At 42.0% G+C, this 13,216-nt stretch overlaps 2 protein-coding genes and 2 non-coding genes across 5 annotated transcripts; 3 read left to right on the forward strand and 1 right to left on the reverse strand.

Annotated features, from left to right (window-relative positions):
* Positions 1 to 118: 118 nt before the first annotated feature.
* On the forward strand, positions 119 to 200 carry trnas-uga (transfer RNA serine (anticodon UGA)). The gene has a single exon. It is a non-coding gene; the product is annotated as a tRNA-Ser (tRNA).
* A 976-nt stretch (positions 201 to 1,176) lies between these two features.
* Positions 1,177 to 2,050, forward strand: LOC114788673 (protein S100-A1-like). 2 transcript variants are annotated; one of them, XM_028977477.1, is made up of 3 exons: positions 1,177 to 1,281; positions 1,615 to 1,766; positions 1,857 to 2,050. In XM_028977477.1, the coding sequence occupies exons 2-3, from the start codon at positions 1,626 to 1,628 to the stop codon at positions 2,010 to 2,012; spliced, it is 297 nt and encodes a 98-aa protein (XP_028833310.1). In that variant the 5' UTR covers positions 1,177 to 1,281; positions 1,615 to 1,625; the 3' UTR covers positions 2,013 to 2,050. The 2 variants fall into 2 exon arrangements, with proteins under 2 accessions (XP_028833310.1, XP_028833311.1); XM_028977478.1 differs by having other exon boundaries at positions 1,191 to 1,281; positions 1,618 to 1,766.
* Positions 2,051 to 8,433: 6,383 nt separating this feature from the next.
* LOC114789404 (U1 spliceosomal RNA) lies at positions 8,434 to 8,590 on the reverse strand. The gene has a single exon (XR_003749664.1). It is a non-coding gene; the product is annotated as a U1 spliceosomal RNA (small nuclear RNA).
* A 1,121-nt stretch (positions 8,591 to 9,711) lies between these two features.
* LOC114788261 (ictacalcin-like) lies at positions 9,712 to 10,929 on the forward strand. Its single transcript, XM_028976643.1, has 3 exons — positions 9,712 to 9,856; positions 10,398 to 10,540; positions 10,656 to 10,929. The coding sequence occupies exons 2-3, from the start codon at positions 10,403 to 10,405 to the stop codon at positions 10,794 to 10,796; spliced, it is 279 nt and encodes a 92-aa protein (XP_028832476.1). The 5' UTR covers positions 9,712 to 9,856; positions 10,398 to 10,402; the 3' UTR covers positions 10,797 to 10,929.
* Positions 10,930 to 13,216: the final 2,287 nt, after the last annotated feature.

Below are 13,216 nucleotides of genomic sequence, written 5' to 3' on the forward strand. Positions count from 1 at the left end.
ATTCATACCCCACTTACTACCATTTTGTCCTCAAGTGTCTGTAGGGGGACTGTCTCTGTCACTACTGATTGGATAGGCTGATTGATAAATGCTCCGACCACCAAGAGCTCCTTTAAAATCTGCGATGGCTGAGTGGTTAAGGTGTTGGTCTTGAAATCCAACGGGGTCTCCCTGTGCAGGTCCAAACCCTGCTCGCAGCGGAAAAAGGAACTACTTTTTGGGGGCAGTGGTGGCCTAGCGGCCCCGTAATCAGAAGGTTGCCGTTCGAATCCCGATCCGCCAAGGTGCCACGGAGCAAAGCACCGTCCCCACTCACTGCTCCTCAGGGTGATGGGTAAAATGCAGAGAACAAATTTCACCGTATCACTTGTGACAATCACTTCACTTTTACTTTGAAAGACACCAGGAAAAATTGTGAAGGTGAATCAGTTCTGAAGAGACTGTACGGTTCCAGCCAGCAGTGCTTGTCAACATCTAGGCCTAGTGGGTAACACACTCGCCCATGAACCAGAAGACCCGGGTTCGAATCCCACTTACTACCATCGTGTCCCTGAGCAAGACACTTAACCCTAAATTGCTCCAGGGGGGGACTGTCCCTGTAACTACTGATTGTAAGTCACTCTGGATAAGGGCGTCTGATAAATGCTGTAAATGTAAACATCTCTGTGTTTTTCGTTGTTTGGTCATGTTTTTTCTGACATTGCAGTGCTGGGTTAGTCCCAGTGAAAACTGATTAGTTTTCTTTCTGTTGTACTTTCTTCTTCGTTTTACCATGAGTCTGTGTACATGATGGGCTACTTCTTTAAGAATGCCAGACATTTTGAGGAAAGTTGGTGACCATGACAACAAACACAGTGGAAACTTCCAGTAAGCCCACTCAAAACACGCCACACCCTGGAACTGGGCCCAACTTCATTTTATTTGAACAAGTTCGGTGCATTTCTGCTTCGAAACTGCAACTCCCAGTGTCCCACTCGGAGGGGGTAGCAAATATTCCTCATATCTCGAAACCGGACGCTGGCCGAATTCGTGAAAAAGAAATTCGTGTCTAAGAAACGTGGCTCCACATTTAAAAAAAAAAAAAAAGAAAATCTACAACGAACGAAAAAGGTGTATATAAATCAATCTGTTTATCTGTGTATATTTCTGTGTCGTATGCCTGCATCACCTTCATCTCACACACACGCTCACACACGTATTTGGGGACGGGCGGTGTCCGCCTATAAATTGGTTTTGTGCTCCGCTACCCAGCACTCCCCGCGGTCTCCGTTCCCGTCTCCGGTAAGCGCCGCTTTCTCTCCTCTCCTCTCCTCTCCTCTCCTCTCCGACTTCTGCGTTCTTGCTTCGTTCGGGCTGTAAATGTAAGATGAATCGCGGTTTCTGCTGGAACTTTTTCCTCCTGAAGCGGACATCACGTGGTGCTGGCCATGTCCCGAAGACATTATCGTTCCTCGGACAGTGTCGTGCGTCCTGCTGCAAACACCTGGGCAAATCCAAAATACTGACTTTACTGTTACAAGAATGTATTCTCTTTTGAAATACTGTATTCCACGTCCTCCATTTTATTCTCTGAATACATATCACTGAGAATAGCTCACACCTCTCCATCCGCAGCAGCAGCAGACATGCCTTCTGAACTGGAGAGAGCCATGGAGTCCTTCATTCAGGTCTTCCACCGTTACTCATCCACAGAAGGTTCCAGTGGAACCCTCAGTCGTAGGGAGCTTAAGACGCTGATGGAGACTGAGCTCTCCACCTTCCTGAAGGTATCGTTCGTCCTTCTCCCTCATCCCTTAGTTCAGATTTCCAAAATTGAAAACCAGTCACTAAAATCCACATCCCCTCTTACCCCTCAGTCTCAGAAGGATCCAGGAGCGGTAGATCGCATGATGAGGGATTTGGACACGAACGGCGATGGAGAGGTGAACTTTGAGGAGTTTGTTGCTCTGGTGGTGGGTCTCTCTGTTGCCTGTGAGCAGTGCTACCAGCTGGCAAAACTGGGAAAGAAGTGAGGCTGCAAGCATTCAATAAAACACTGGTCAATCTCCCACGTCTGGATTTTGTTGCTTTTAATAATGATTGCTTTGTAATAGTCTTGCCATATTGTACAGACACCTATACCTCAAAATATTACAATCTGATTTTCCTGGGCCTTCAGCCAGGTTTCATCAGAGAAGGGTACGTCTGACAAATGTATTCACACCCTCAACTATCACACATGAAATTATTAACAGGGAAACGGCTTTAGTTGCATTTGCAAAGGGAATGCTTAAAATAGTCGTCATCCCCCATGGAAGCCTATTAGGAGTAACCGTTTAGATGTTACTAGGTCTACTCCTGAATTCATTTGCATACAAGACAATAAACCCACCGGTTTTCTTATTAGGGATCATTAGGGATTTCAAAGAGACATACTTTTATTAGTTAGCACATCCTCTTTGGAACTAATTGTTGCTGAAATAGTTTCTCTTTGGATTTAGGGTGGTAGAAGTCTAGTGGGTAAGACATTCACCTATGAACCAGAAGACCACAAAGTCACAGGTTCAAACCCCACTTACTGCCACTGTGTCCCTGAACAAGAAAAGCAAGGGCATTTCGAAATATTTTAATGGATTTGCTAAATTACCTCTTATTTATCAGAATCCCACAAAGGCAGATTATCAGTAACTGTAAGGGTAACATTTTATCCCTTCAGTGACAACTGATTGCAATAGACTTGATATTAGTGGAACACACTCACCATTGTGTCCCTGAGCAAGACACTTAACCCTGCGCTACTCCAGGGGGGGACTCCCCTGTCACTACTGATTGTAATTTGCTCTGGTAAGGGAAGGGCATCTGCTTATTGCCGTAAAATGTAAATGTAAATATTACACTGAAGGTCCGAGCAGCAGACTCATCATTTCACAGTGCACTTAATCCTATGAAGCTCATTTAGAAGCTGTCAGTCTACAAATCAAGGCACACATCACCCATAAAGGATAGTCTTTTAAAAAGTGGCCTGTCAGGCAACAGTGTCATGCACAAGCATAACCCTCGCATAACCCCAAACTCATGTTATGGCAACAAGCGCAGACACATTCAGAGCCCTGTACATTCAATTAATCTCAAGTAATGACACTCACTAGTCAGGGTCGCGCCTACCAAGCCCATACCAGGACGGTGGGTGAAGTGCGAGGTGCCAGGCCGAACGTGGGGTAAGAAATACACCACAGCTCAAAACTATGCAGCATTTACAAGTAGCCTCTAATTTTCAACATTTTGGTTGATTTTTACCATAGTAGGCTACCACATTGCTAGTCACCTTGTCACCATGCCACCCTATATCATCAGTACCAGTATGAACTCATTACATACAGTACAGGCCAAAGTTTGGACACACCTTCTCATTCAATGTGTTTTCTTTATTTTCATTACCATTTACATTGGTAGATTCTCACTGAAGGCATCAAAACTATGAATGGTGACTATAAAAAGGTGAAATAACTGAAAACATGTTTCATATTTCATAGTTTTCATAGTTTCTTCAAAATAGCCACCCTTTGCTCTGATTACTGCTTTGCACACTCTTGGCATTCTCTCGATGAGCTTCAAGAGGTCGTCGCCTGAAATGCTTTTCCAACAGTCTTGAAGGAGTTCCCAGAGGTGTTTAGCACTTGTTGGCCTCTTTGCCTTCACTCTTCGGTCCAGCTCACCCCAAACCATCTCGATTGGGTTAAAGTCCGGTGACTGTGGAGGCCAGGTCTCCACTTTTTGTTAAGTCCATAACTCCACATGTGTTCATTCATAGTTTTGATGCCTTCAGTGAGAATCTACCAACGTAAATGGTCAAGAAAAAAAAGAAAACACATTGTATGAGAAGGTGTGTCCAAACTTTTGACCTGTACTGTAAGTTGTTGATAAAGGTATACAGTGGAAGTAATGTAAGTGCACTTTAAGTAATGTAAGATCGGAGTTGGTGCCTTCGTTGATTAGAACACATCCCACAGATGCTCGATCGTGGGATGTGTTGGAGACCTGGAGAATTCGGAGGCAAAGTCACCACCTCAAGCTCAGAGCTGTGTTCCTCAAGACCACAAGAGGGCGTCACAAACTCACAGAATTTGGGACTGTGGGGATTTGTGTCTGTCTTTGATTAGCTTTTTATTTCTGCACCCTATTGTATTGTGTTCCTCACTTAACGTTTACTCTGAAAGCGTTATTGTGTTCATTATTTGCACATAGACCTATATGCCAGTGCCTTCATTATGCCATTCGACCTTCATGTGGCATCAGTTACAGGCACTAAAAACTACAGGCACTAAAAACAGCAGTAGGTTATGGAGTGATGAACAAAATGTTAGTGACAGAGAAACAGCCTTAGAAATACAAATGGAATTTGGTACACAGGCTTAGAATTATTTTTACCATAACCCTTGTGTGGTGTCCTGTTCTGTTTGGCCCAGTCCAGTGTTTACTTCAGTTAATTTCAATTACATTGTTGCTGACTTTTGAAAAAACAAAGTGGACACCCAGCCAGTCATCTTTGGCCTGTGTGGAGAAGCTGTTGAAGATCTATTTATCCTTTTTGGTTAATTACATTTACATTTGCGGCATTTATCAGACGGCCTTATCCAGAGCGACTTACAATCAGTAGTTACAGGGACAGCCCCCCCGTGGAGCAACTTAGGGTTAAGTGTCTTGCTCAGGGACACAATGGTAGTAAGATTTGAACCTTCCATTGTTAAACTACTAATAAAAACTGCTAACTCATATGAGACAAATTTATGAAACATACAATTTTAAAATACACTAGGCTTGTCTATTTGTAATATGATTGTAATGCCTGAAACAGTGGGTGACAATGCACCCAAATAATAAGTGATTAGCACCCAAATAGTAAGTGATGCAGCTGTGAAAGTCTGTTGCTGGAAATGGTAATCACGTTTGTGGTGGGTTTGGAGCCATTGTCTAATCCTGAACCCGTTCAGCAGGTACCTTAGTTCAACGATGACACCAAGATTATTCGAGAGCCGCTCATGTCAGGTGGCAGTGAAAGTGTCCTTAAAATACAATATATTTTACAAAGAATATATTTTCCTGATTGCAATCAAATGTTGGGGCCTTCTTAGAAATGACCTGGCATTCCCTGTCCTACGACGACCCCTTCGTCTCCTCAGCTAACTGGTTCGGTCTTATACACATGTTTCAACTCGGACTGGAAAAGCTCCAGCCACTGCCACCATGCACTGATAGATTGTCTTCACCACTTTTTGCCAAAAGTGTATCTTTACATGTAAATATCTATTTTTCAATAAATATATGTTGCAAATGATTCCTGTTAATGACAAATAATCAACCCAACTGCACGATATTATTCAGAGACATAGATTGCTCTTTAAAAGGTGAGCACTTCATTGAGACGTTTGAATACTGTACATTAAAAATGTCTTTCTGCTTTCTGCAAACCAGTCTACAAGGACAAGACAGGAATAGCTCAGAGGGAGGGTTAGCTCATCATGGGAATACATGGAAATATCCTCCACACACCAAACCTACCAGCCCTCTCCCAATATGAAAGTTCCCACTTACTCCAGTTTGATAAACAATATTTAGTGTCCTAATGAGACAGACACACCCATGCTTCAAAGGCAGTACACATTCCATAGTTTTTTTTTATTTGTTGTTCTATATCGCTCTTATTCTCACACACATAAACACACATTGGCTTTGTATTTTTCTCTATACAATGTGTCCAGTTTATTTTCAATACTTTCATATTTTCATTGCATAAGATGACCACATAACATGGCGAGAAGTTTTTACTATTTAAATACACTCAGTTTAACAGCTAAATGAAACATGATGCAATCGCCTGCTTTGCATAAACACTTTGACTTGATGATTACAGAAAAAGTGAATGATCAGACTGTACAAGACTTTAAATAGTTAGACACATTAATATTGAAGAGGAGAAGGCTCAGGAACCCTGTTGTGTTTGCTACATGGAAAAGGAGCATTTCATCCTGTTACAGGCATGATTACATTGCTTCCAGTCTCTCGTCCCCTGGGTTTGTATGTTGTGCATCAGGGGAGGAAAAGCTTTGCTGATTACCTTGCAGAGCCAGAGGTAACTGCAGCAGGTTAGGCAAGGCTGTGCTAATGCAAACCATTCTTACTGGCACTTCCCAGCCTTTCCAGAACACTCTGTGATTTTTTACGGCATCCAGCTGGCAAGCTTGAAAGTACAGAGAAATGTAGTGTTAAATAAAACGGAGAAAATGGCGCAGGAAGGAAGGAGAGAGGGAGAAAGAGGGAGGCGGGACGTTGGCGGAGGGTGTGGAATGAATTAAGAGGTTGGGTGAGGATACAACCACGTTGATTTTAAAACTTCATGGCATGAAGTGTATGTACGTGTGTGTGCTTGTGCGTGTGTGTGCTTGCAACTGCACTAACAGAACCGGTTTGTCAAGAACACAGAAAGACAACAGAAATGTTAGCTTTTAAGGTTTTACTTGACTGAAATATACAAAAACAACAAAAAATACTACTGTGACTCAGAGGGGAAGTCCCTTTTATGCTCACATGCCAGGACCACAGTGACTCATAAAGAGGAATCCACACTTAAAAGCCCTGAATACACAGTCACACACTGACAGTGAGCTCCAAGCTCATCTCAGTTTAGTACATTTGCAGACTTTCCAAATACAAACAGCATAGGCTCCATTTTTTTATGATCAAATGCATGTGGAAAACGTCCTTTTCATTATGTTACTACTTTCATGCCATAAAATACAACCATGCCCTCTAAAATACACTCAAACAAAAAGGATGATGCACTGATCCATCTCCAAACACACACCCAACCCATTACTTAAACAGTGGGAAGAGATCTCACGGTGACCAACAATGAGGAAAAACCTTGAGCCTTGCATACCTGTGTGACTATTTGTGTGTACAACTCCACCCGAAGCTGGAGGAGGCATTTGTCTCTCCGGTGAGAGTTGTGACAAAAGAAGTTAAAAAGTATAGACATTCATTTCTCGAAGCTGTGGTCCACATTTATACTTCCTGAACCTCCATTGCTGAATATGTATAATGGTATAAAGTATAGAGGTACAGTGCATAGCCTACAGCGCTCTTTGGCCATATCTATGTGGCAATGAAGTGTGAATAATCCCATTTTTGCATATTGAGCATGACAAGACAGGCTGGGTGGGTTTTGTGTTTTGATTACTTGGCTGAATTTGAAGAAATGCAAACAAGAGCACTTGATGAATTCACTTATTGTTTTTTTAAAAGTGAAAAAAAAACATGTAAATCAGCTGCCATTGAATTTTTGTGTGTGTGTGTGTGTGTGTGTGTGTACACAATGGCACAAGATGTGTAACTCTTGCGTAACATTTCTGAGCAAAATGGTAAAGTTACTGCCGGTTTGAACCACGCCCAACCTTATTTACCAAATCATACAGTTCCAAATATAAATGCAAGCACAGCTTAACCCAAAAGAAAAAAGAAAGAGTTTTTATCATTTTTGACATTTCCTTTCAATGCTAAAAATAAAGAGATGAATTATGCTCAGTCCTAGAGTTAAACTTCACTTAAAGTTCTTAAAGTGAACACTAGTCTTCACAACAACTGAAATATACACAGTGTTGTTTGAGTGTTTCAGTGATACATAATTGTGTAAATACATCATATATTCCATAAGAGAATGTGTATTTTCTGTCTCTCAACCTTGAACAAACTGGTTTGGGGTGTGTCAAAGAACATACAGATTCCCATTTTCAAGCAGGTTCTTTGTGATTGCGCTCCTCTATTTGGGTGCTAGCATCCATGTGAATGTTCTCCTCACGACTTGGGAAGAGGAAATGTTTCAGATGTAATGTGCTTGTTGAGGTTTTTGGAAAATAATAAAAGAGCCAAACAATAGAACTGATTGTTGTTTGGTGTGCACAGGCATTTCATGCATTTCTCTGTCATACATGTCTACCAGTTCCATTAAAAGTCACCATGTGTGCTGTAGGAGTAGGAATATTAAAAGGGAATGTTTTAATGAATCACAAGAACTCTGACCACAGCGACTAAAATCAGATCACAAGGCTCTGTTTGGATCGTTTCCAAAACACTACACTGAGCGTAGAGAAGCACTCAGTAGGGATCTGCTCAGTAGCAGATCCCACAACAGCGACAGGTTTGGAGATGCTATGACCCAGTCCTGATTGGTCCCGACCCATTGCTGGGTGTCCTAACATAATCAATGTTGCTCACTCTGCCTTGATCATAATGATATGGCTGATTGGTGTTTCTAGAGTTTCTGGTGAAGTGAAGTGAAATGATCCCCTGCTGTTCTGTGTCCCCAGTGCCCAAAGAGCAGTGTGTGGGGACGGTACTATCAGGGGGACCTCAGTGGCACCTTGACGGCTCGGGATTCCAGGTCCACTTCCTTATCCACTAGGCCAACATTGCCCCAGTGTAGTCTCCCACTACCAGAAATCATGCAGTCAAGATTCTCACATTTGGGAAATTCACAGGGGCCCTAGGCGAACTGCCTTGGTGTCTCCCCTGCCATCTCATGGCTGCCATGGTATCTCCCCTGCCAGGTAAGTATCTGGCAAGTATTCTGCCAGCACACTTAACCAAATAGACATAAACACTGACTAATATACAAATTACTTTCAGCAAATACTTTTCTGAGTATCTCTTCTGAGTAACTGAGTGTCTCTCTCTCTTTCTCTCTCTCTCTCCCTCTTAATATCTGTTTTTCTGTGGTTGTGTTGTATGCTTCAGCCTACATTCAGTATTACAAAATCTCTCTTTCCACAAAGCATGTATGCAAACGACAAACACAGTCTCGATGGAAACAGCGTTAGTGCCTCCCCTCATTACTATGGAGACAGCAGTCCCAGACGGACAACTGACTCTCACTCTGTGCGTTTGGGTGTGTTTGTGTGTGTGTGTGTCTACCAACATTTCATTAACAAGAAATAACATTCACGTGACCGTACTGATCTTCATCATTACTGCATCTCGTGGAGGGTGTAGTGTCCACACATCTCTTCAGAGGAGACGGGCCAGACAGATAAAGCAGTCAGCCTTGATGTGGCATTACTCTACGCCTCTGGAGACACGTCTGGCTTGTCCCTTGTTCTCTGTACTGGAGGCTCAGGAAAAAAGCAGCCAACTGACTTCACAGAAGCACGCTTTATCTTCAAAGAGTAAAGCAGGAGATCCTCTCAGCAGCAGGGAGATGGATTGACCATTTGTGCTGAAACCTACAACAACATTCTGAACCTCGTTGCCTTGATAATAGAACATGCTATGATAGTATGAATTTGAGCAGGCAGGGTATGAGAACCTCCCAAAACACGGCAAGTAGGAACTTGTTTCAATCACTGATTTCGGTTACTGGCTGTCAGAGTTAAATCCTTTTCATTTGACTTGTAATTCTGAAACATGACACTTGAGCATGCAAACTCTCCTGGCCGCAAGGGCCGGAACGCTCAGGAGCCAAACCCACGCAACGCCATGCAACGCTGCTACACAGCTGCCATGCAAGGAGAAGGTTGAATCACAGCTGGCGTTAGATACCTCTCTCCAGAGCACAGCAGTAAACCAGCAAAATTGCGGCAGCGCCACTAACAATAAGATCTTGGTGTTAAAATGACTAACACCGCACACTCATTTCCATATTCCGGATGGAGAGATTGAGCAGAAAAGGGCGTGAGAGTGAGACTGAGGGAGGGACAGACGGAAGGGAAGGGAGAGGTGGGCGGATCGAGCTCAGGATATAACAGAGCGCACATCCCTCACTCCTGTTTCACTCTCTCTCTCTCTCTCTCTCTCTCTCATTCACTCCCGCCGACCAACTTTGCTGGTGAGTGTGAACTTCACTGCATACTTGTGCAAGCGTAGCCCTTTAAACTCTTTCTTGCTCTACTGTAAACCGATGCTGTGAAAATGCTTTTTTCCTAATCTGTTTTCCACATTCGTTTAAAACACTCAAATTTTCTCTCCATTATGCGAGACACGTAGAAAGTTCGGAAAGTGCTTGCTTGTTTTGTCTGTGCGGCAGATCGTATTTACAACAGCAGAGTATGCATTTAGTTTTAATGGAAGTTAGGAGTGTAGATGTAAGAGGATCTGTAAACGCTAGAAATGCCGTGTCTTTTTTGCCCTAATGAGAAACCTGGATACGTTTTTTCTGTTCCTTCGCTACGTCCATCCCTCTTTGTGACTCTCTCGTCCCTATGCCCTGCCCTCCCTTCCTAACTCCTGGAAGCTGCTGGAGGCATCGTGTGATTGTTGCGAGTTGCTGGGCGTGGCATGGCATGCAAGTGAATAGAAGCCAGTCTGGGCTTGATGATTACAGAAACTTAATGATACAGTCCTGTCAATTCTGTCATGTTTATTTCTAGGCATCATGTCAGATCTCCAGAAGGCCATGGCTATGCTCATCACCGTTTTCCACAAATACTCTGGAAAGGAGGGAGACAAACTCACTCTCAACAAGGGTGAACTGAAAGATCTGCTGACCAATGAACTTGCTGATATTTTGGGGGTAAATATATTGTACACTACAAACCAAAAAACATATTACACTAGACAATATGGTACACTCAGAACCACACTGGATGAACTGGAAATAATACTGTTGGTCTGTGTCCTCTTCTCAGAAAGCGTCTGATAAGGCCCAGGCAGACAAGATCTTTAAGGATCTGGATGCCAATGCAGATGGATTAGTGGACTTCCAGGAGTATGTGACTCTGGTGGCCTGCCTCACCATGATATGCAATGATTTCTTCAACAAAAAATAAAAAAGTGGCAGAATGTGCCCCAGTCCACACATAAAGCCACAAACACATACATGCATTTTCTCATCATGAAATGTCAATGTTTTTATAAGATGGATTCATTATAGTCAAAAAAATAAACAAGCTTGAAACCTTTGTGAAGGAGTTTGTCTTTATTCATATGAAGTCATGAACTTGCCCACATTCTCAGGTCTTCTGTAAATTTCTGTCATTAATAGCAAATAAACAAGGTACAAGCAGACATAATCAAAAGAATGTGAAGAAACAACACTGTTGGCTTGGTGTCAAAGATGTGGCCTTCTACAACAGCAGTGTTCCTCAGGCGACAGTGACTCAGCAGCAGCGGGTCTGTCCTCAGTCCCACATGAAAGGGAGGTAAGGAATTCATATTTTACCCTCATGCACTAACCGCATTCCAAAAGAATCACCAGGACTGAAAAAATGCCATCCAGCTACATGATCAGTTTACATACCATTTCTGCGCCAGCTCCCCGCAGTGCCGGAAATTTGGAAGCTGAGGCAGTATATAGTGTTCTGGTGAAATTTTGTCCCCATATTTGATGGGGTATAAATCTGATACATGGCTCCTTTAAGTAACATTCCCACATTGCCTTCTAATAATAGGGTGGTAGTAGCCTAGTGGGTTAGGGTTAGGGTTAACACTCGCCTATGAACCAGAAGACTCAGGTTCAAATCCCACTTACTACCATTGTGTCCCTGAGCAAGACACTTAACCCTAAGTTGTTCCAGGGGGGGACTGTCCCTGTAACTACTGATTATAAGTTGCTCTAGATAAATGCCGTAAATGTAATAATGCGCTGGCATTCTTTTCAACATGCAGCTCTACCTGTCAGGATCTTTCTAGCGACAAGTTCTGCAGGATATGGTGGCCGGAGCTGATGGAATAGTGTGCTTCCAGGAATGAACTTTGGTGGCCTCACTCACATTTGTGTACAATGAAAAGCTAGATGAAAGAATGTCGACATCCCACCCCACCCATAAACCCACAGCCACAGCCATGCCCATGCACGTTGTCATTCAGTCTAATGTTGAGGACATTTTCACAAACAAACTAATAATTCATATTCTGGAATTCATTCATTATTCTCTCTCTCTCTCTCTCTCTCTCTCTCTCTCTCTCTCTCTCTCTCTCTCTCTCTATATATATATATATATATATATATAAAAATATAATCGTCATCACACATCTGTGCTTAATCAGTCTTCAGTCTGTCTTTATCAAAGTCTCCACAGTGTACAAAATACATGTTATGTACACATCACGCCATCTATCAGTATCCAATTAAATAAGTTTGTAATATGTTAAAGTAGAAGCAAAAAGTCCTGCCAAAATGTCCTCCCTTTAAACACCATTGTGACGTGTTAGGTTAACTACGGTCACAATGTCACGTGAACTGCAGCTGCCTGTCCTTTTGTGAACTGGTGTGGAAGTCCTCCCTCTTGTGTATCATTTGTTAAATGCACTGCTCCCAAAATGTGAATACAGCCAGCAGAAGGAGCCGTACGAACACTTGCCTGCAAACAAAGCTTTTAGAATAATATTAGAAACAGAATTAGTCATAACTATGTCATTTTTTGCACACATACATCTATAAAAAATATCACCTATTCTTGAAAACTTGTATTTTAAAATAATATATACATTTAAAAAGATTACATATAAATTTGCCCTGGACTGGAAATACTCGAACATTAGTTCTTTCAGGTGAAAAAAATCTAACAATAATAATAATAAAACCACCATTATAAAAGAATGTTTTTAAATAAAATTTAATATGAAAAGGCTGGCAAAGCTTTACATGAAGGTAGTCAACTAAGATTTAAACAAACAAACACAAGATTAGACACATAATAAAAAATATACCCATGCAAAGAAACAAAGCATCAAAGCATAAATGTCCATACATTAAATTGTAATACAATCACGTGTTATAAAATGGAATAACATAGGTAAAAAGTATTGAATGCGCTTACGGAAATGTACAAAAGCCTTTGTTGATGATAACATCTTCAAGACACATCTTACATAAAGAACTTTGACGCATTTATTGTTCAGGAGTGAGTTTGCCACATTTTTACACACAGTCTTCAAATCCAGAAGGTTTTGTGGGCACCTTCTATGAGCTTTAGTTATGTCCATAGATTTTCTATGGACTTCGGGTTAGGTGATTGGCTGAGCTATTCTAGCAGCTTTAATTCCCTTCTCTGAAAAAAACAAATGAAATTAATGAAACGTTGTCTGGCCGTACGCTTGGGATCATTATCTTGCTGAAATGTCCATCTTCATCATCCTGCCAGATGGTGGCAGATCCAAAGAGTTCAATTTTGGTCTCGTCTGAACAGAATATTCTTCCAGCATTTCACAGGCTTGTCTAAATGGTTTTAGGCAAAGTTTAAACTCA

The sequence above is a fragment of the Denticeps clupeoides genome, chromosome 4 (genome assembly GCF_900700375.1).
Source record: "Denticeps clupeoides chromosome 4, fDenClu1.1, whole genome shotgun sequence".
NCBI classification, from domain to species: Eukaryota; Metazoa; Chordata; class Actinopteri; order Clupeiformes; family Denticipitidae; genus Denticeps; species Denticeps clupeoides.